The sequence below is a fragment of the Nansenia antarctica genome (assembly GCF_963989245.1).
Source record: "Nansenia antarctica genome assembly, chromosome: 9".
Classification (NCBI taxonomy): domain Eukaryota; kingdom Metazoa; phylum Chordata; class Actinopteri; order Argentiniformes; family Microstomatidae; genus Nansenia; species Nansenia antarctica.
The window spans coordinates 24,671,115-24,690,782 of NC_137679.1; the positions used below are offsets into that span (position 1 = coordinate 24,671,115).

General features: G+C 41.4%; 4 protein-coding genes across 5 annotated transcripts; 2 read left to right on the top strand and 2 right to left on the bottom strand.

Annotated features, from left to right (window-relative positions):
* Nucleotides 1-530: 530 nt before the first annotated feature.
* LOC308165489 (zinc-binding protein A33-like) lies at nucleotides 531-5,301 on the top strand (the record flags this gene model as incomplete). Its single annotated transcript, XM_080539641.1, has 5 exons — nucleotides 531-926; nucleotides 3,763-3,858; nucleotides 3,959-4,221; nucleotides 4,415-4,533; nucleotides 4,754-5,301. The coding sequence occupies 5 exons, from the start codon at nucleotides 531-533 to the stop codon at nucleotides 5,299-5,301; spliced, it is 1,422 nt and encodes a 473-aa protein (XP_080395767.1).
* A 326-nt stretch (nucleotides 5,302-5,627) lies between these two features.
* ighmbp2 (immunoglobulin mu DNA binding protein 2) lies at nucleotides 5,628-11,891 on the bottom strand. Its single transcript, XM_080538867.1, has 16 exons — nucleotides 11,833-11,891; nucleotides 11,144-11,226; nucleotides 10,798-10,967; nucleotides 10,427-10,622; nucleotides 10,203-10,300; nucleotides 9,594-9,757; nucleotides 9,278-9,478; nucleotides 8,932-9,079; nucleotides 8,627-8,801; nucleotides 8,266-8,448; nucleotides 8,058-8,176; nucleotides 7,844-7,938; nucleotides 7,619-7,742; nucleotides 6,566-7,513; nucleotides 6,254-6,450; nucleotides 5,628-5,850 (listed from the first exon to the last, which is right to left on the bottom strand). Exons 2-16 carry the CDS (start codon nucleotides 11,218-11,220, stop codon nucleotides 5,650-5,652), a joined length of 3,096 nt encoding a protein of 1,031 aa, XP_080394993.1. The 5' UTR covers nucleotides 11,221-11,226; nucleotides 11,833-11,891; the 3' UTR covers nucleotides 5,628-5,649.
* Nucleotides 11,892-12,194: 303 nt separating this feature from the next.
* chid1 (chitinase domain containing 1) lies at nucleotides 12,195-16,276 on the top strand. Of its 2 annotated transcripts, none has more exons than XM_080539345.1 (13): nucleotides 12,195-12,316; nucleotides 12,534-12,680; nucleotides 12,876-13,025; nucleotides 13,122-13,254; nucleotides 13,424-13,468; nucleotides 13,662-13,768; nucleotides 13,861-13,922; nucleotides 14,045-14,137; nucleotides 14,254-14,355; nucleotides 14,785-14,934; nucleotides 15,208-15,288; nucleotides 15,530-15,572; nucleotides 15,736-16,276. In XM_080539345.1, exons 2-13 carry the CDS (start codon nucleotides 12,570-12,572, stop codon nucleotides 15,832-15,834), a joined length of 1,176 nt encoding a protein of 391 aa, XP_080395471.1. In that variant the 5' UTR covers nucleotides 12,195-12,316; nucleotides 12,534-12,569; the 3' UTR covers nucleotides 15,835-16,276. The 2 variants fall into 2 exon arrangements, with proteins under 2 accessions (XP_080395471.1, XP_080395472.1); XM_080539346.1 differs by having other exon boundaries at nucleotides 12,203-12,252.
* A 168-nt stretch (nucleotides 16,277-16,444) lies between these two features.
* gatd1 (glutamine amidotransferase class 1 domain containing 1) lies at nucleotides 16,445-19,385 on the bottom strand. Its single transcript, XM_080539347.1, has 7 exons — nucleotides 19,255-19,385; nucleotides 18,642-18,718; nucleotides 18,406-18,511; nucleotides 18,055-18,162; nucleotides 17,546-17,637; nucleotides 17,327-17,420; nucleotides 16,445-17,138 (listed from the first exon to the last, which is right to left on the bottom strand). The coding sequence occupies exons 1-7, from the start codon at nucleotides 19,301-19,303 to the stop codon at nucleotides 17,023-17,025; spliced, it is 642 nt and encodes a 213-aa protein (XP_080395473.1). The 5' UTR covers nucleotides 19,304-19,385; the 3' UTR covers nucleotides 16,445-17,022.
* Nucleotides 19,386-19,668: the final 283 nt, after the last annotated feature.

A 19,668-nucleotide genomic window follows, 5' to 3' on the forward strand; every position in this document is an offset into this window, starting at 1 on the left:
GATCACTAACTTTGGATCTGTATGATGATAATCACTTATAAATGGCTAAATTGAGTTATGAGTTCATAAGAATGTACTCAACACATGAAAATAGAAAATAAGGACAACCTATCAAATGATGATATTTGGTAAAACTCCACTACAGGAACCGAGGGGACAGACATTATATACCATGTACTGTACATGCAGATTTTCTATGGAATATTTAAATAAAAATATGTGTTTTGCAAGTGATTTCTCTCTGTCGTACCTAACTACTGCAAGATTTCTTTGTTTCTCACTAATGTATCACCACCTGTATCACACGTTTGAAGAGCATGACACACTAGTTTCCATGACACCATGACAAGTTATTGGATGAGCCCTCGAGGAAGTTATGTAGTTAGCTCATGTACGGTAATGTGTACTGAACCAGTTCATCCAGTCTGTCAACCTTGTCAAAGGTTTCAACCTCACCAACAATAGCATTTAGAGCAGAACATGCAGTCTATCTTGAGTGAGAACAGTGAGGTTGGAGAAAGAGTAGTCTAATGGCAGCAAGGGCTTCACTTTCTGAGGAGGATCTGCTCTGTCCGGTGTGCTGTGAAGTGTTTGTCCTTCCTGTTCTCCTGAAATGTGGCCATAACTCCTGCAAAGCTTGTTTACAGAAACACTGGGAATGGAAGAGATGTCGAGGATGCCCTGTGTGCCGCACAATGTCAGTCTCAGAGAGGCCTCCTATAAATTTGGCACTAAAGATAGCAGCGGAGACTTTTAAAGAGCAGAAGATATACGAGAACACAGAGGAACGTTGCATTCTTCACAATGACAAGCTGAGGCTTTTTTGTCAGAATGACGAGAAGCCAATCTGTCTTACTTGTCAGGCATCAACGCAGCATAAAGTCCATGACTGCTATCCAGTGGAAGAAGCGGCTAAAGAACGAAAGGTGAGAAAGCGCTCAATAATATGGCACATTAGACTGATGCATGTGTGTATGATAGTTACTTTTTCACTTACAAAAAATATATATCACTTTCTAAATCAAGAGAGAATACAGTAAAATATACGTTTGGCACACCACCACGCAGAATTTCTTTTTAATCAACATTGAGTGCCTCATACAGTAGGTACTGACCACAAAAGCTTACATCCAGTGCTATAGAGATTTTGATTTGTGTGCTGTGACAAAGGCCCTGGGGCTAATCACTTTTTCTAGGTTCTTTTAAGGATCGGAGGATACATTTTGTTGACGAAACATAAAAAAATAGATCAGTTGATTAACTTGGTTGTTGTGGTTGGTGCGCAAAACTGATCAGACAAATTGGCATTGGAAAGGAGCTAGCCCCCTTGTTAAGAGGTAATAATGTTGCAAAGTTCTCAGAACCAGCTCATTTACTGTATACTACCTGCCACATGTTTTTCCTCTACGAAAGTGTAAAAGATACATGGGATACATTCTGTGTGAGAAAATGCGACTGTAGTGGCATAAGGATTATGGAGGAAAAGGGTCAAAAGGGTCACTTGCGTCTCTGCTTGAAGAAAAGTGTAAATAAGAAAAGTGCAAAATATCTGTAGGCTACGTTTCCAATACTACACTGTAGGTGACAGTGGAGGCTGGTGGAGATAGAAATCGGAGGACAGGCTCGTGTTTGATAGCATTCCTCATTACAATAGCATTACAATGAGCTTGTCCTCTGATTTCTCAGGCAAACAAAAACAACAACTAAACTAGAGGCCGAAGGCCTTGGCAAAAAATGGGACTTGAGGGCTGTTTTAAAGGTGTATGGTTAAGCCCTTAAGGGGCGAGGGCCAAAGTACATTGCTAATTCCCTTGTCAACTATGTGCCCTCAAGAACACTAAGATCATCTATTGCAGGTTTATTAGAGGTTCCCAGCAACAGTCAGAAGAAGATCGGGAGCGCAGCCAACTATGCCCCAAAGCTTTGGAACACATTACCTTTAGAGATCAGGGCAGCTAGCTCACTAAATATTTTTAAAAGAAATCTAACAACGTACTTCTTCAATATACTGTAGCCTTTAACTAGCTCATCTGCACCTGCCTACTGCTCATTTGCCAGCTACTGCACTTGAAATGTTTTATCTATTTATTTCTTATATTTCTTACACAGTAATGCACATGGTCTTTAACCTCACAGACTGTGGGGGGATAACATTGGTACCATAAAGTCAGGTCTTAAACATTTGAACAAACTGGTATTTTTCACTGCTGTGTCTAGACAGATGACAGTTAGGCTACAAATCCAGTTTGTAAATAAACTGGAATTTTGTGCTGCTGTGTCTAGAGACAGACGACAGTTAGGCTACAGATCCAGTGACTGGGACTTTGCGCTGCTGTGTCTAGAGACAGACAGACGACAGTTAGGCTACAAATCCAGTTGGTTAAAATACTGTGATCTGACGCCGGATCAATGAGAAAGAAGTGATTGGACGTGTCAGAAGGTTTGAGTAAGTGCAAAAGAAAAAAACTGTAATGTTGATACTGGATTTTTGCCAGTGAGAAGTACAGAAAGACTGTGTAAGGTAGGGAGATTAAATGGATAGGGAAAGGTATTCTGCTGATGATAAGATGGATAGCGGTTACTAAGCGTTAAGGCAGAAGTTGTACATTGTTTCCCTTTCTTTTTTTTTTTTAAATGAAGTTATTTTTTCTGAGTGGGGCAGTCCCACTCATATTTTTCATTTTTATTGATAGATAAAGTAGAGATTAAGACAGGAGGGATGGGTGAGAGAGAGAGGAGGGATGACATGCAGGATATGTCCCCGGCCTGATTCGAACCGGGGACCCTGCGGTTACATGGTCGACGCTTAACCCTCTACGCCACCTAAGCGCCCCCATAAATGTATTTGTATTGTATTTTATCTTTACCTTTTCTTTTTACTGTTTTCCCTTGCTGTTATATTCATTCTATCCTTGTATATGTTTTTATATATTTTTTAATATTCACTTTATGTTCTTATTCCTGTTGTAAAGCACTTTGAGCTGCATTTCTTGTATGAAAGGTGCTATATAAATAAAGCTTTACTTACTTACTTACTTACTTACTAAAGGATGTTGCAGATCATTGCAGGGAGAGAGTTCCAGAGGGGACTGCCTCACTGAAAGCTTTCCCCGAAGGTTCGTAGGTTAGTGCGGGGGGTTGGAAGCAGACCCGAGTCTGAGGACTGCAGGTTCTGGGGAGGGGCATGTTGGCGGAGGAGGTCAGATAAGTAAGGGGGGCGCGGGCATGGAGGGACTTGTAGGTGAGGAGGAGGATTTTGTACGTGATGCAGAACTTGACCAGAAGCCAGTGGAGGTGGATGAAGGTGGGGGTGATGTGCTGCCACGGCTTGGTGGTGTGAGAACCGTGGCAGCTGAGTTCTGCACATACTGGAGCCTATCCAGGGTTTTGTTGGGTACCCCGAACAGTACACCATTGCAGTCCGAGTGACGGTTGGAGTCTGGCAATGTTCCTTAGGTGGAAGAAGGCGAATTTGGTGATAGAGTTGATGTGAGATTATAAGGAGAGGGTGGAGTCAATACAGGACTGCCTGACGCCTACCAATTGCAAAGTAATTGTGGTAATGTTTTTAAACCGTGTCATGATTTTGTAATCGTTATGTTTTGGTCAGTCTCTTGGGCCCCCTGCTCGCCTGGGTTCCTGAGCTTCAGCTTGTGTTAATCCGGTGCTGTAAAAAAACAATATTGGTGAAGTGCAATATTCATAGCTCCATGTTAGGATCAAGACTGATTTTTAAATTTTATTTTTTTACTAATATTTCAGATAGAGGTCTCAACAAAGCTAGATGCTCTACAGAAACAGCTGAAAATACTGAACAAGACTAAAGACAACTGGGAAGAAACCAACATATACATCACGGTAAAACTACAGTTTTTCTTATGTACTGTATTCATTCAAATCATTCATCATTAGTAGTCATTTTAAGAACAAAGGTGTCATAATAATGTATCAACTGTAGAGCCAAGCTGACCAAACGGAGAAACAGATCAAGGAGGAGTTTGAGAAGTTACACCATTTTCTATGGGAGGAGGAGAAAGCGAGATTGGCAAATCTTCGACATGAGGAGGGCAAGAAGACCCAGGTGATGTGTCTGAAGCTGGAGGACATAGAAGGAAAGATTGCAGTCCTCTGTGACACCATCAGTGAGATAGAGAGAGCTTTAAGAAAAACTGATGTACTATTTTTACAGGTACATATGTGCTGTTCTTCAGGTATTGAAACCTTTAAACAATAAAGAATATAACAATATACAGAATATAACAAAATAACATACAATAACATACATTACATGATTTTGCCCCCAGGACTACAAGCTTACAAAGAGCAGGTATAGTATGTTTAACTAAACTAAAGAAACCCTTTCCTTTTTATTTATTTTTTGAACTTTATTGATTATGAATCCAACCTGTTCTAGGGTCAACTACACCATACGGGATCCAGAGTGTATACGAGATATTTTGATAGATGTTGCAAAGCATCTGGGGTCACTTAAGTTTAATATCTGGAAGAAGATGGTAAAACATGTCCACTCTGGTGAGTCCACTTTCCTTTCCAAAATTCTATGCACAAAATGTGGTGATAAAGAACATTATTTGTCTCCTTGACAATATATGTTTTTTGTAGCCACATACACAATCCAACCTACTGATGATATTGGTTTAGTAAACATACAGACTGCAAGGGAAAAAAAAAACATTGCTAGAAATTAAATTAAATACAGTATGTATTAAATGGACATTGCTTCTTCTTCCAGCTCCCGTGACTCTGGATCCTAACACAGCACAGTCCAATTTGAGCTTCTCTGATGAATTCACAAGTGTGCGATATGGCAGCAAACAACTCCTTCCTGACAACCCTGAACGATGCAATACCCGCATATCAGTGCTGGGTGCCACTGGGTTCACCTCTGGGAAACACTGCTGGACTGTAGATGTCGGACAGAGCTGTGAATGGTACATTGGGGTGGTCAGGGAGTCCATCAGAAGGAAGAGCACCGTCTTCCTGAATCCAGCAGAGGGCTTCTGGGTTATTGGAACGTGTAATGGAGACACATACTGGGCTCAGACCTCTCCTCCCACTCCGCTTGTCGTGAAGAAGAAACTCCAGCGTGTTACTGTTGAGCTGGACTATGAGAAAGGAAAGGTGGTGTTCCTCAGTGCCACAGACTCAACACCAATACACACGTTCAAAGCCAAATTCAAAGAGAGAGTTTTCCCCTATTTCACACCTGAGATGCGTGAGTTAGGGAAGAGCTCAACCCCACTAACAATCTGTCCCCAGACAATAGCTATGCATGTATGATGTAGAGTAGCTTACATTGTTGACCATTTCTGCATAAAGATGTGTACCTGAAACTAGTAAGATTTTAGACAAATGCAGTGGATGTTATTTCTCTAACAGATGAAACAACTGTCAATATAGACTGTCAGGGTTTATCAGTAGGTTGCACCATAGTTTGCTTCATTAGTAAGTCATTACTTGACCTTGTGTATTGGAGTGCACCTGTGTTTATAAGAACGTATGTATTATACAGTTATCTAGCAATTATATCATAATGTTTGAAACATCATTGAGCATTAAGTTAATCATTTTGCTCACATATGATCATCCTCTTTATATCATCATCATTCACAGACCGGATTAAACATTTCAATGATTCTCTTTCTCTTTGGTTTTTGTTTTCCTTTCGGTTGCCATGTCTTTGAGTTTATTATCCAGCTTTCTATGCAGATAGGCCTTTTTGTTAGGATCAACAGACTTGTCCTTGTGTCCACTGCCAGCATAAAGCACACCCTCTTTGCTTATCCTCATCCGGGCATGGCTCTTAGCCAAGTCTCCACAGCCATGGACCTAGAAGATGCACAACACAGCCTGAATGAGATGCAGCAGTTACAGTCAGCAGTTACAGTCAGTGAGAGCAGGCAGGTGCAGCAGGAGTGTTGTCAGAAATGTTTAATCAAGGGTGCCCATAATTACAGATCCCACCAGTTTTGTTTTTAAATTAAAGCATAGTATTTGCAAACCTTTCTTGACTACCCACCAAAGTGGCTGGTAAAATGTCTAGATTTACCCGCCAATGGCAAAATCTACCCGCATTTGGCGGGTGGTGGTCATTTTTATATTATTTCTGCCTAGAAGATTAACAACACAGAATTAAAATGTAGATAATCAATCATGTAATAATGATAGTAATGGAGTGGCAAACCAGTTTTGCTTTCTATCCATGGCTACATCTGGTAACAGTGGTTCTTACCTCAGGTATGTGGTGACTAAGGCAGTATTGCCTGTTACAGAACAGGCATAGTTGTCCTAGCAGCAGCACAGAGGCTTTACACTTGACAAAACTGCACACGCTTTCTGCCTTCACCACAGCATTGATAAGGGTGTCAAAGTCATAATCCGCAGCAGCAGCAGCAGCAATGTCACAGGCTCCTGCTTTGGTTTTCTTTCCTTGGGGAAAAAGGACAGTGTATCAAAAAATGAAGCAATTTCAGGGCCAACATGCAAGCAATGACAGATAAGTCTTAAAATGTTCATGCTCAGGCTCCCTAATCATCTTACTAACCTTTAGCAGAGGACTTGGTCTTCTTAGTAGACTGAGTCTGCCACTTGCTGTCTAGATGCTTCTTCTGATGGGCATTCTCCTCCCTCTTCTGATGGGCATTCTCCTCCCTCTTCTGATGGGCATTCTCCTCCCTCTTCTGATGGGCATTCTCCTCCCTCTTCTGATGGGCATTCTCCTCCCTCTTCTGTTGCTCCCTCCGCATACGTTCCAGATGTAAACTCTTCAAATCTAACAAGGGTTGAGATGATGAGGGCTCTCCTTGGGGCTCTGGAACAGACTTCTCTTCCAAGTCAACGGCTGGCTGTATGGATTCCACTGCCAAGGCCTCCTCCTTAAGTCCTCCTGCTGCCAGTGGTCTGGAGACGGTGATGCACCTGTCTCTGCCCTCTCCCTGGCTCTCATGCCTCAGCCCCAGCTCCTCTGAAACCTGATGGACCAGCAGGCGGTCATGGGAGTTCAGTGATGATGGGAACCGTATTTCAGTCTGGTCTGGGTCCTTCAGAAAGTGCTGGATCTGCTCTTTGATCTCGAGGTATTTGTTCTTTGTCTGTTCCTCATCTGTGGGCGTCGAGGGGCTGCCTCTGTTTTGTGCGGTGCGAGTACCTGAGTGGGCCTCTCTGCCCTTGTCTTCTCTCTTCTCATTCACAGTGGGTTTCTTGTGTACTGACTCCACCTTGCTTCCAGGTTGACTTTTAGCCTTCTGTTTGGTAGATGTGGAGGTGTTAGCATTAGCCTCTTTGGGATCGCGGGTGTAGTTCTGTGGGACTATGTCCTGAAGGTATTCAAAGGCTGTCCGGACGACTCCATGCTCAGTCATATGGTTGATTAAGGACTTGAGAAAGCCATGGGTCTGGACAGTCTGTGTGTCACACACTAATGCAAGATGACGTCTAGCACGGGTAACAGCCACATTTATCCTTCGGTCTTCAGCTAGAAATCCAACTTCACCTGAAGGACCAAAACACAAAGTGCACAAGTATAATTGTAAAAAGAAGCCACAAGGAATCATCTTATGGCACATAGTGTTTCTCCTAAACAGATAACACACATTACCTTTCCTGTTTGATCTAACCAACGTCAACACAACAGCCTCTTTCTCTCTCCCCTGAAAGCCATCCACAGACTTGATCTCCAGCTCCGGATGCCTCGCAGACAGCCGCTGACGCAGAAGATGCACCTTTAAAACAGACAACACCAAGCTTAAAATCAGCCTTTGGATCTTATTTATTTATTTACTTATTATTATAATATATATTATATAATTGTATAATGACTTACCTGCAAATTATATGGGGCAATAATAGCTATGTCTTTGGCCTTCACCCCAGCTTCAGTCAAGGCTTTTATGTGTAGTTCAACAATGTCTACCTCACCTAGGGGGTTGGTCAGAATAATTTGTTAGACTTTTAGATCCTCAAAAGAGGCCACCAAGATTGCTGGGTGAATTTGTAAGCAGTATTCTGACTTGTAGGGGGTATTCAGGAGAGCTGACCTTGATTGCCTTTGGATTGCTCATCGGTGACTTCCATTTCACTCAGCCCACATCCTGCTGTGTCGATGAGAAGAAGAGGGGTACTGGTCTCTTCTACACTGGCAATTCCGGGCAGATCCCTGCTCAGTGGAGAGACAATGTTATGGCTGTGTTCCTTAACCCCCATTTAATAACTACCACATGTGAGATTTATTTTTCTCCTGCTTACTTTAACAAGTGCTTCTCCACCGTGCTGTGGGCAGTCAGTTTCCCCTGGTACATCTCTGTTGAGGCCCACTGCATGATTGACCTGTTCATGCGATACTGCACAGTGAGCATCCGGACCACTGAGTCCCCATACTTCTGGATCAGTCTCTCCATAAGACTAACAGACAAGCCTTTTGATGCAGCCCTGAAAGAGCAAATACAATGCACTTGGATAAGAATGGTCACTGCTTATGACATTTGAAAAATGTATCTTGTTTATACTGACCTTTATAATGTGAAATACATCAAATAACTGAATACATATTTTCAATATACTGTGTAGTTCCCTCTGAGACACTAACAACATACAAAGCCTTAATTACGTCTGTGATTTAATGGTAGGTGGGAGCTGCTTGTAGTCTCCAGCCAGAATGCACTTGCGTGCTTTCAGAAGGGCGATCCAACAGCTGCTCTCCAGGGCCTGCGCACACTCATCTATCACCACCCAATCAAAGTGGTCCACTGGCAGGTGTTTCAGAGGCCCGTCATCACTGGCACCTGCATGGAGGAACAATGTCAAGTGGTTTAATAAAGTGGCCTAAAACTGCCTTTGTCCTTACTGCTAACATGGCAATTACTTCGGTGAAGTTGAAGGGTGATACTGGTAAGTTTGGAGGACATCACTCACCAGTGTTAGTTGATAAAACAACATCTGCACTTTTGAGGATTTGAGTGATGGCTGTTGTTTCCCTGGTTCTCAGTTCTTTTCGCAGCTCCCCGATTTCCCGTTTAAGGCCAATACGTTCTCCTTTATTGCGCATCTTCTTCATTCCCATCTTGGAAATACACAAAGAAAATGATATTGACAACACACAATCTGAATGAATGGAGGTGGTAGTAATGTATCAGTTACACTGTACAAGAGACAATCTACATCTTGAATCTATAGCAGTGGTTAATGTTACATACATTAACATTACATCTGATCCAAGTGTATCAGTTAAAAATCTAATATCCTGCTGGTGCATACTTACAAAAGCTTTATCAATGTCTTTGCGTATATCAGCTATGATGTTGGTGTTGTCACTGTGAGCCAGGACAGCATCCAGTGAGTGTTTCTGTATAGACTCCAGCAGTCTGGCAGGGTGGCCCAGTCTCAGCACCTTGGCCTTTGCCTTGGCCAAGCGCTCAACCAGATTATCCACAGCTACGTTTGAGGAGGCACAGCAAAGGATCTAGACCAACAGAGTGTGTCCCAATGAGCATACTAGATCATTCTGTCTATTATCAAGGGTAAGAATGATTACATTTGATTTCATGAACATCAATTATGACTTCATCTCTTTATACCTTTTGGCCTTGTTTTATTGCTTGGAGGATGACCTCCACCACTGTGGTAGTTTTCCCAGTCCCTGGTGGCCCATGTATCACAGCCACCTCCCTCTGAGACAAAGCAAAGGACACAGCTTCTCGCTGAGAGTCATCCAGTCCCGCGTTGAGGAAAGCTATATTATCTATATAAACAAGAGAGACATCAGCAATTAATCTCATAAAACAGATCAATCATCTGTTGAGGTTATCATGTTTTAAAGAATTACCACTGGATCTAGGTGTAAGAACACGGTGTAAGAATCAACTATTTAGTCATTCTTTGAGAATAGGGAGGAGAAAGATGCTCATGTTTTATATTATATTACATTACAACCATTAGCAGTTAGCTTTTATCCAAAGCGACTTACAATTAGAGATTACAGGGATAGTCTCCCTGGAGAACCTTAGGGCTAAGTGCCTTACTCAAGGGCACACTAGAGGTGGTGATCCCAGGTGGGATTTGAACTCATGACCTTCTGATCACAAGTCCAACTCATTATACACTAGGCCACCACCTAGTTTACACTATATAAGCTATTTACGTGTCTTGTTAACCTAAATTGAGTGTCTAAAAAAAGGCAGTCTTACTTGTTTGTAACGGAGAGCCAGGTTCTGAATAGCCAAAAAGAACGCTAATCAGGCTGGATGCTGGTCCATTGCTGTATCCATTCAGAGTATTTAGGGCACTGCAGAGTAAAGACACTTGCAATTAATATGGCCTGAAAAATCATTGAAGGGATTTTAAAATACAGAAATGTATTCAAGACAGATTATATGCATTGATTGCACATACAAAACTGTAATTCACTAACTTTTTCATGCGTTTGTAGGTCACATCATTCGCCAGCTTCATGAGGTTGAACAGGGCATCCGTGTCGACATTGAGACTATCCTGGGAGTCTTCGAAGGCTACTGTTATGTGTGTTTGGCTGATGCGTGTCACCACCCCTGTGCCAAGCTGGGAGGATGGACTGCATCCTTCTGAGTCATACAGACCAACTATGTCCCCTACAATGACAGTCAAGTCAGTGATATAGGGATAGGCCTAGGTTTAATGGTATCCACTAACTGAATTTAAAACTAACCTATCTTTATAAATGTCAAGCTGATGTACAGTACATGATGACTCACAATCAATTTAATTTAGAATGATAGACCTAGTTGTGAAGTTCAGCTTTCTTACCAGGTCCAAAGCTGTTACTTGGGAGAACTGAGTCAGTGATGTGTTTTCTTGGCTCCAGAACAAAAAGAGACCGCCCATATAGACCAGTTGACTGACTTCCTATCTGAAGTTTCAGCAGACATACTCCTTTGCTCTGAAGACCCTTGAGAGAGACACTCTCTTGCCATATCCTTCAGATATAAAACAAGAGTGGGTAAAAATGGCATCAAAAATGTTATTGGTTCTTCTGGATTTTAAGAATTATTGTCTGAGGCTTCAAAAGTATTCCCTCTCTCAAGCAATGGTACAAAGTACCAATGTCACATGCTTATCCTCTGTAATTCCACTATAGTGGAGGGGACCATACCTGGTCTCGTTGATCTCTGCTTCCCTTTCCTCCTGTAGGAGCTCAAGGGTGGTGGAGACGAAGTGTTCCACTTCCATTACTCACTGACAACAATAACATAAGCAAATCACCTGTCAATAAAGCATTACAGACGCCAGAACATTCAATTGACCATATGACATTCCCTTTTCTGACTGACAACATGACATTTTGCAATGATAGGATCAGTGACACGTGTTTGGCCAAGGGATGTCTGTAACCTAGCTAAATCTAAACTAACATGTGTATAGTTATAGGTGTGCATAAGGTCGCAGGTGTAACAGTCCCCCTATAGTGGTGGTTGGTATTGCCAGGACTTGAGATAGAAGTGCACTGTGGGCCATTCTAGAGTGGACATGACGATGTGATCTTTTTAAAACAAATAGGCTAGTGCAGTGCTTACTTTTTCATTTAAAACTTTCTCAACCGTGCACCATATATAACAAAATATATAGTTTATATATAACAAAATCATGCCAGAGATGAAGGGAACTATACGATGAGCAAAACCAGCTAGGATAGTGGTCTGGTGGCTAGCTAAACCAATGGCTAACGTGTGCTGTAGCACTACGAGCTGTCATCTATAAACATAGCAATATAGTTTGAATGTCAAGGGTCCCCTGCCCTGTATAATTCCAGTTCCAGAATGACAACAAATCAAAATTAACTACCTGAATGTTGAATCAGATATATCAAGTTGAGTTGAGTAGCTTGCAAATACATATATTTCCTTCGTTAGTGGATCTCTTAAAGAGTTTACCAGAAATAGTAGAGGTTAACGCCACCTGCTGAGCTGGAATGGGCACTACATCAAATGGAGTGTCGTCTATTTTATTAAATAAAGTCCTTCTCTTTTCTTCCAAAATATATAGTAATTTCTATGCACATTTTTATTTGCAAAACCATGTGCTTCTTTGCCCAAATTTTTTTTTTTTTTACGAAATGAGGAAATTGTCTAAGCTACAAAACTCATATTTTGAAAGTACGGATGGATGTGTCTCTTCTTCTACGGTGGGTTATGCAAATGTAAACAAACCGTGACAGCAGTGATAGTGACAGATAAAGACTTGGGACAGTTTGCCTACAGTTGAGTTGAGTGGGTTCGCTAGATTATTTATTCGTGAATGAATCTTGATTGGTACCATGCATTTTTCGGTAACTTGCTGGTTTACTTGACTTCACACAGACATTTGTGGTAATAGCATAGAACTATAGCATCTCGTGTGGCAGGTTGATTCGAGGAATGCACATTGCGATGCAACTTCCTGATCCTGTCTTAGTCTATCACAGCTCAGGTCCATGCATGTATGTAGAACTTTTAATTAAATTATATAGAAATAAAAACCGATTCATTTCTTGGTTGTCTGTGCAGCAAACCTAAGGACACGTCCCATCACGAATCACGAAAATGAAAGTGGCGTTAATCCTCTTGCACACCATCTTATCTGCTTTGATGGTCTGTGCCACACTGTCTAAAACAGATGCCAAGAAGCCCTCCAAAAGTCATCAGGAGGCTGAGGTGAGTAGGGTGGGTAACCACTGAAACTACAACATGCATCCTTGGAAGTGGTGGTGGTGGTGGTGGCAGAAAGCTCAGTTGTAGGCAGTTAGGAATGGACCTATATAATTGAATGACTATGTAGTTTGTTTGTCAGTGTGTATTTTGTTATGCAGTTACAGATTAATCCTTTGTCTTTTTTGTCCTGTGTAACAGACATCACCAGTAGAACTAACAGTGTTGGAGCGAGGCCTTGTTGTGGTAGACCCACAATGGAAAGACATTGTGAAGGAGGAGAAGAGATACTCTGCACATGCTATGACTAAACGAACATTCCAAGGGCCAGTGCTTGGATACATTACACCTGTGAGTGTAGCTTCGATCTTCATTTAAAAGGCTCCTTGGCCACTATTGCTTTCATAACATAGGCCTTAACTCCCTGCAATCTTTATTACCCTCCAGTGGAATTCCCATGGTTATGATATAGCCAAGATGTTTGGTCCCAAACTTACCTCAGTGTCCCCAGTGTGGCTGCAACTTCGTCGTCGGGGACCAGAGAGCTTCCATATTACTGGCCTCCACGACCATGACCCAGGTGACACTTTATGTCTTAAATTGATCAGCCAAAGCTGTAATGCCCAAGACATTTGAGTCAAGGGTTGTCAATTGCTGTCAAATATAGAAAGCTGACTTGATCTCTACTTCACCAGGTATTTCTTACCTTTCCCGTATGTTCAGTATGTATGTCAACTCTTCTCCTGCAGGTTGGGTCAAAGCTGTGCGGAAGGCAAATAAAAAGATGAAGATGGGTATGTGGATTTTCCGTTCTCTGCTACTCACTCACACTGCATCCTGGCTCCATATCTCTATGTGCTACAGCCAACCACTTGCTTGACAACAATAGTAATAGAGGTTGGTTAAAGTACTAACATTGGAAGCCAGATTCATATGCTCAGAATTACCCCATACCATGCTCACACTCTTCCGCTCTCGTGTTCGTAGTGCCTCGCCTGTTATTTGATGGCTGGTCTTACCAGGACTACATGAGTGTGATGGAGAGCGAGGATGAAATCGAAGAGCTGGGGAGCGAGATGGTGGAAGTAGCAAAGGTAATGAGTTGTACTGTCTGGATGATGTCAGTTGCCAAGGCACATTCCAAACAATGTGCTTGTGTGTTTATGATGCCGTTCTGGACTTGCAGACAGAAGGTTTTGATGGCTTTACACTGGAGTTGTGGAGTCAGCTGGGAGGCAACAAGAGAACGTGAGTTGTGTTCATAATAAATGTGCTGTTTACTTCAGTTTGTGCAAGAATAACCACAGGGAAATTAACACATTTCTGTTTATTATCTAAAGTTTCAACACTATATTTTATATTCCTTCCAGGGAGCTGGTACACTTGGTGACACACATATGTGAGGCCTTAAAGGCTAAGAAACTGGACTGTGTGCTTGTCATTCCACCGGCAGTGACTCCAGGGTAAATTAGATTAGTCAGCTGATATATAGGCTAATAGATATGTCATAACACAGTGGGTAGCAATGTTTCACAATAACACTGCTTCTCTCTCAATATTCTCTCTCCATTGCGATCAGTTCGGGTCAGCCAGGTATGTTTGGCAGGGAGGAGTTTGAAAAGCTGGCCCCTGTCGTGGATGGGTTCAGCCTCATGACCTATGACTTCTCCAACTCTGGCAGGTATGTTTCACAGAGACTGAAAATATTGAATTAGTCGACATTCAATTGCTTAACACTTTACAGACGGTGAGCCTAAAAACCATTGGATTTTGAAACAAGCGAGGTGTTGGTCACATAGGAAATATAAAACCAGTAGCACTTGTTATATAATGATGTTCCCACTGGAATGTTGCTCAGAATTGTGGTAACAACAATTGCTACCCTCTGGTTCTTACTTCACAGAATTCAACACAATTGGTAGCTAAATGATGCTTGTTACAATGAATCCCAAAGAAATAAAGCAATTATGTATATATATATATATATATGTATATAAAAGTAAAGTTATTAGAGTGTAATTACCTTTTTACCAGGTACAAAGTCAATTCTGTACAGTCAAAAAGCCCCCATTAGATGTCTCAGTACAGCATGAGTGGCTCTTTGTCCTAGATCAGGCCCAAGTTCACCACTGCCCTGGGTGAAAGATTGTGTGCTTCAGTTGTCACCAAACACCCACTGGAGGCACAAGATACTGCTAGGACTCAACATGTATGGGTTGGACTTCTCAACCCAAGGAGCTGAGCCAATCCTGGGGGGCAGGTACTACTCACTACTCCCATTCTCTGTTAAGAAATATCATTTACAATATTAAAACTGGTTTAGGAAATCTGAATGATACTTTCCCATTTGTATCCTTCCAAGCGCATCATTGGCAAAAGAAAGGTCTTGAAAGTAATGTCTAAAAACATTTGGTGATGTCGAACTCTACTGAGTATGTAATTAGCATAGGCAGTTATAATGCAAGCCTCTACTGACTCACCACCCTTCATCCCTCCTCCTTTCTCCCTACTACTTTCTTGGCTTTTCTTAAAGGTACATCGACATTTTGAAGGAGCTGAGGCCTAAACTTCTTTGGGACGAACAGGCTGGAGAGCATTACTTCAGTTTTAAGAGGTAGCTCTAAGGAAGTGCAATAACATCATTCGGGAGGAAACAGCTATATATGATACTTGCCTATTATGATATCTAAATGCTGTTGATGTAGTAACCAATGATCTGCTAGAGAACACAATAGCACACAATACACTGTTTATGAAAATCATTCCATTTGCAATCATTCCATTTCCATTTCACAATTGAATGACTTGATGAATGTCTTGATAGTGTAACCATTGATCTGTGCTCTTGATTCTAGGAGCAATGGTGGCAAGCATGTGATCTACTACCCAACATTGAAGGTATGACCTTACACTCAAAGTAATAACATGTTGATTACACATAAAATGCACTGTATTCAGTAATTCAATGTTGATAGTTGATGTAATGCATTTTCCACATCAACTGATGTTTGAACTGTATTCCAATCAATTACATTATATGCTGAAACTCTCTCTTTTCCAGTCTATCCATCTACGAATCTCTTTGGCCACAGAGTTGGGCACAGGGGTTTCTATGTGGGAGTTGGGACAGGGACTGGACTATTTCTATGATCTTCTATGAGCAAATGCACAAGGACTAGACACATATACTGTATATACTGCACTGTTACAGAGCAAACTACTCAGTTCCTTTATTTTTGCAGATTGATACACTATGTCAATACAAAATGTGCATAGTTCATGGCAACATGTTTGAGCCACTGAACACCAGCATGTTGGATTCTCTTAAGTCGCTCTCGTTTTTTTTTTCTTTCATCAAAACATCAGATCAACGTCAGAACTCAGGAAATAAAGTTGTATATATGCAGTGTGATTGCCAAGACTCAACTGAACTCTGGAACTAATAACGGGTCATGACTAGTTAATCATCAGTCAGCACAGCAGTTCTGACGGTAATCTGGTGGGAGGGGGGGTTGTCATGGAAATCAGTGAAATCAGCTATCACTGTTTGTGCCCATTGCAGGAATGTGTTTTTTCTTTGGAAAATGTTGGCTGGAAATAAAAGAGGTACATGTCTCAAAAGTTGTTTAATAATTATTATTTTTAACATTACACACATTGTGTCAAAATATAGCACATTGCTACCAAATTACCCACTGTGGATGTCTGTACATTATTGTGTAATTAACCACACATAAACACATTAGGCAATACAAAGCAATTTTGACCAATAGACATGCCTGTTTGGGTGTTGAAACAAGAGTGATGTTACTACTGGATACAGGTACTGAGCACAGTACATTTATAGTACACTTTTATTTCCCGGTGGCATGTTCTAACAAAGAATTCACATAATAATAGAAAAGTAAAAACATCTGGTTTCATGATTCAAGTCATTTTCTACACTGACCAGTTACTGGCATCAGGACAAAGGCTCTGTTGTGAACCAACTACTGTCTTTTATAGGAGCCGTCCGTTTCACCTGCAGGACATACAGGACACACACACACACTGAAGTACTGCACCTGGTTCCCTTCACCATTGACTATCCCTGCTCTTAAGTAGCACATTGCTTATTATCTGGAACGTTTGTTTGTAGGATTATTTCTGCCATAGTAAATGTTTTACTTGGGATGCCTGTATTTACAATGCTGTTCAGCTCCCCTTGTAAGGTCTGATTGCAAGTTTCTCTGGGACAGCAAGTCTGTGAAATGACTGGAAAGTACTGTATGTGGATCTAAATATTATCCATATATATGGATAATAAAATAACATGTAAAAAGTAATCTTTGCACTATGTATGCACACCTTACTTGCCGTTACAGAGCAGGATAAGATTATTTACAGCAACTGAAGTAGACTGGATATTCTGACCGGTAACCAAGTGTCGATCTATGACTACATGCATGGCATCTTCCTGACTAGCTGTAAAACAAAGAGATAGAGAATGTCAAAAGAGTAACTTTTTTACTCACAGTAAATCCATGTACGTCAGTGGAATATTATGGCTTGCTTTGATATTTTAGTCAAATGGAAAAAAAAAAATATATATATTTACAACAAAACGGTCCACAAGATGATAATAAGAAATGCAGACTCTCTCACTGACTCACCTGTGTATGATCCACCGCTGTCCTTCACAAAGTCCTCCACTATTAAGGGCAGGTTGGCAAAGTCAGGACTTCGTACAAGCTCAAACACAGATGGCTGTGTAAGAAGATGACAGGGAGATGTTCTGTAACACACCCTCTGATTCAATCACAGTATAGAATTGGCTTTCATTAAAGGTTGCTACACAAACATAAACCCACACACATTTCAGAGAAACATACCCCCGTTACACTGTAGCCATTGAAGATCCACTTCTTTCCCTCTGTGGCACAGCATAGACCAGAGACCCCTTGTCCCACTGCACACACAGGCTCTAGTACACAAAGGAGAACAAAGTAGGACAGCTTTTGTGATAAAGTAGTAAAGAAGATTAGCCAGGACTGCAGTCGCTACCTATCTTCCTCTGTATATTGAAGATCCATCTCTTCAGGCTACATCTTAATTGTTCCTCCTAAAGACCTCCTCATCCCCACTTCCCCCTTCACATACTTAGATAAATGTATTTGTCTATATGTATTTAGTCGCTTTGGATAGAGGCGTCTGCTAAATGCCAGAAATGTAAATGTAAGATGTGATTGACCATATTCCAGGTAATGTGATTTTTAGATAACATACTATACATGCTTTATAGTGTCCACTTAAATCAACTGTCAAATGCAAACCAGACATTCACAGGACAGCTTTCATCAATAAACGGTTATATTCTTGTCATACACTGTCAGAGACTCACTTTGCTGAGAGGTGAAGTGTGTTAAGATGCGGGCCAGGGAACCACTGTGTGCCAGGTCATAGAGGGCTCCAGGACAGTCTGGGATCAGCAGTGCTTGGTAACGGGCACCTGAAATATGACATGGCCATCAGTCTCACTGAATCCTGCAAAGCATTACTGTGTGTTTTCTGACTGTTGTTCATTTAATTCCTGTGGCTACACAGGAACCTACCCAAACATTGCTTCAGTGAAGGCTGCATAGGTTATTCCATGCAGGAAGGCCTACTTTAACCACAACACACACACACACTAGTCGTTCATCGGGAACCCTGCCAGGGAAACGTGTAGGAGTGTAGTACTAGTGAATCTCACCATCTATAGACTCCAGTTTGGCAGGTGTTGCGTAGGGTTTAACACTAAAGTCCTGGACCCATCTGGCAGTGCTATCATCTACCCCGACAAAATCAATGGGCTTGCCCTGTAAGATAAACAAAAAACAAAACCATCAACAAAGCAGAATGATATGCATTATGCTCAGTCAGTATGTCAGCGTGTGTGTGTGTGTCTGTGTGTGTGTGTGTGTGTGTGTGTGTGTATGTGTGTCTCACCCCTGGAGTGGCTGTCTGCAGGTTGAACACTTGGCTGCAAAGACTGAAGGATTGATAGAATGACCGAGCAGACACCCCTGAAGAAATAAGATATATTCACATTTAGCCGTGGTATTCAAATATTGGCCCATCACAGAAGCCAGCCACGGTACAGTAGGTACAGTATCATATCCCAGACGTAGTCGTAAGGCCACTAGATGTGACCAGAAAACTTTTCAGGCTGTATTAGATATAAGCAATCTGGTGCCTATGCCACATCTGTGACTAGGATTATGTTCATATTTACATTTGGATGTTGTTTGTGTAATCCATACACACAGCATCCACGTGTAGCCTAAATATTTAAATAATTCTACAGATGGAGTTGGAACTTGAGGGAACATGAGAGCTTTCTGTACATACACATATATAATGTACATTTCGAGGCTATTCCACCTGCAGTGAATGTCTCATTCACATACTGTGTTGAGTATTGAGAATTTGTCTAGACAACAGAACACTGCAGACAGACAATCATCTCATCCCTGTTAGAGCCATGTCTCTGACTGCATCCTGTTCTGCCTCGCAATTTCGACATGGATATGGATGGATCACGACCATGAATAAAACCAACCTTGAGCAGCAGCACTTGCCACAATTAGACATGTGGGTTTTGAAGACATTTCACTGGTTTCTCAGATCTGAAGTGCGTACAGATATAGGTGGACATCTAGCAGGATCCAAGAGCTCAAAAACAAATATCATAGAGCATATCAATCTCTGATCATATGACAAACTAAACAGGAAGTAGTTTGGAACGCAGTTGAACATCCGTTAGTACTCTGCATTTCAAAATAAAAGTTCAACACGGTGTTATGGGAACAGTGTAGAAAGACAACACTAAATAAGTGTAACAAAAGGCATACTATTTAACATGTGAATAAATACATAAAAACAAAGTCAATTTGTTTTATTTTTTGTTTGGCATATAGCAAACGCATTACATATTATTAAAATAAGCACTTTGGTAGAAATACAGTACAGTCAT

What these genes read in the sequence shown, in the direction of transcription:
- ighmbp2 (XM_080538867.1), bottom strand. Translation starts at nt 11,220, where the DNA reads ATGGAAGTGGAACACTTCGTCTCCACCACCCTTGAGCTCCTACAGGAG. An exon ending in ACCTACAAACGCATGAAAAA is followed by an intron (nt 10,301 to 10,426) that starts GTTAGTGAATTA and finishes TTTACTCTGCAG; the next exon opens with TGCCCTAAATACTCTGAATG. An exon ending in GACCAAGTCCTCTGCTAAAG is followed by an intron (nt 6,451 to 6,565) that starts GTTAGTAAGATG and finishes TTTTTCCCCAAG; the next exon opens with GAAAGAAAACCAAAGCAGGA.
- chid1 (XM_080539345.1), top strand. Translation starts at nt 12,570, where the DNA reads ATGAAAGTGGCGTTAATCCTCTTGCACACCATCTTATCTGCTTTGATG. An exon ending in TGCTTGGATACATTACACCT is followed by an intron (nt 13,026 to 13,121) that starts GTGAGTGTAGCT and finishes ATTACCCTCCAG; the next exon opens with TGGAATTCCCATGGTTATGA. An exon ending in CTGGGAGGCAACAAGAGAAC is followed by an intron (nt 13,923 to 14,044) that starts GTGAGTTGTGTT and finishes TATTCCTTCCAG; the next exon opens with GGAGCTGGTACACTTGGTGA.
- gatd1 (XM_080539347.1), bottom strand. Translation starts at nt 19,303, where the DNA reads ATGTCTTCAAAACCCACATGTCTAATTGTGGCAAGTGCTGCTGCTCAA. An exon ending in TGCAGACAGCCACTCCAGGG is followed by an intron (nt 18,512 to 18,641) that starts GTGAGACACACA and finishes TTTATCTTACAG; the next exon opens with GGCAAGCCCATTGATTTTGT. An exon ending in CAAACTGGAGTCTATAGATG is followed by an intron (nt 18,163 to 18,405) that starts GTGAGATTCACT and finishes GTCATATTTCAG; the next exon opens with GTGCCCGTTACCAAGCACTG.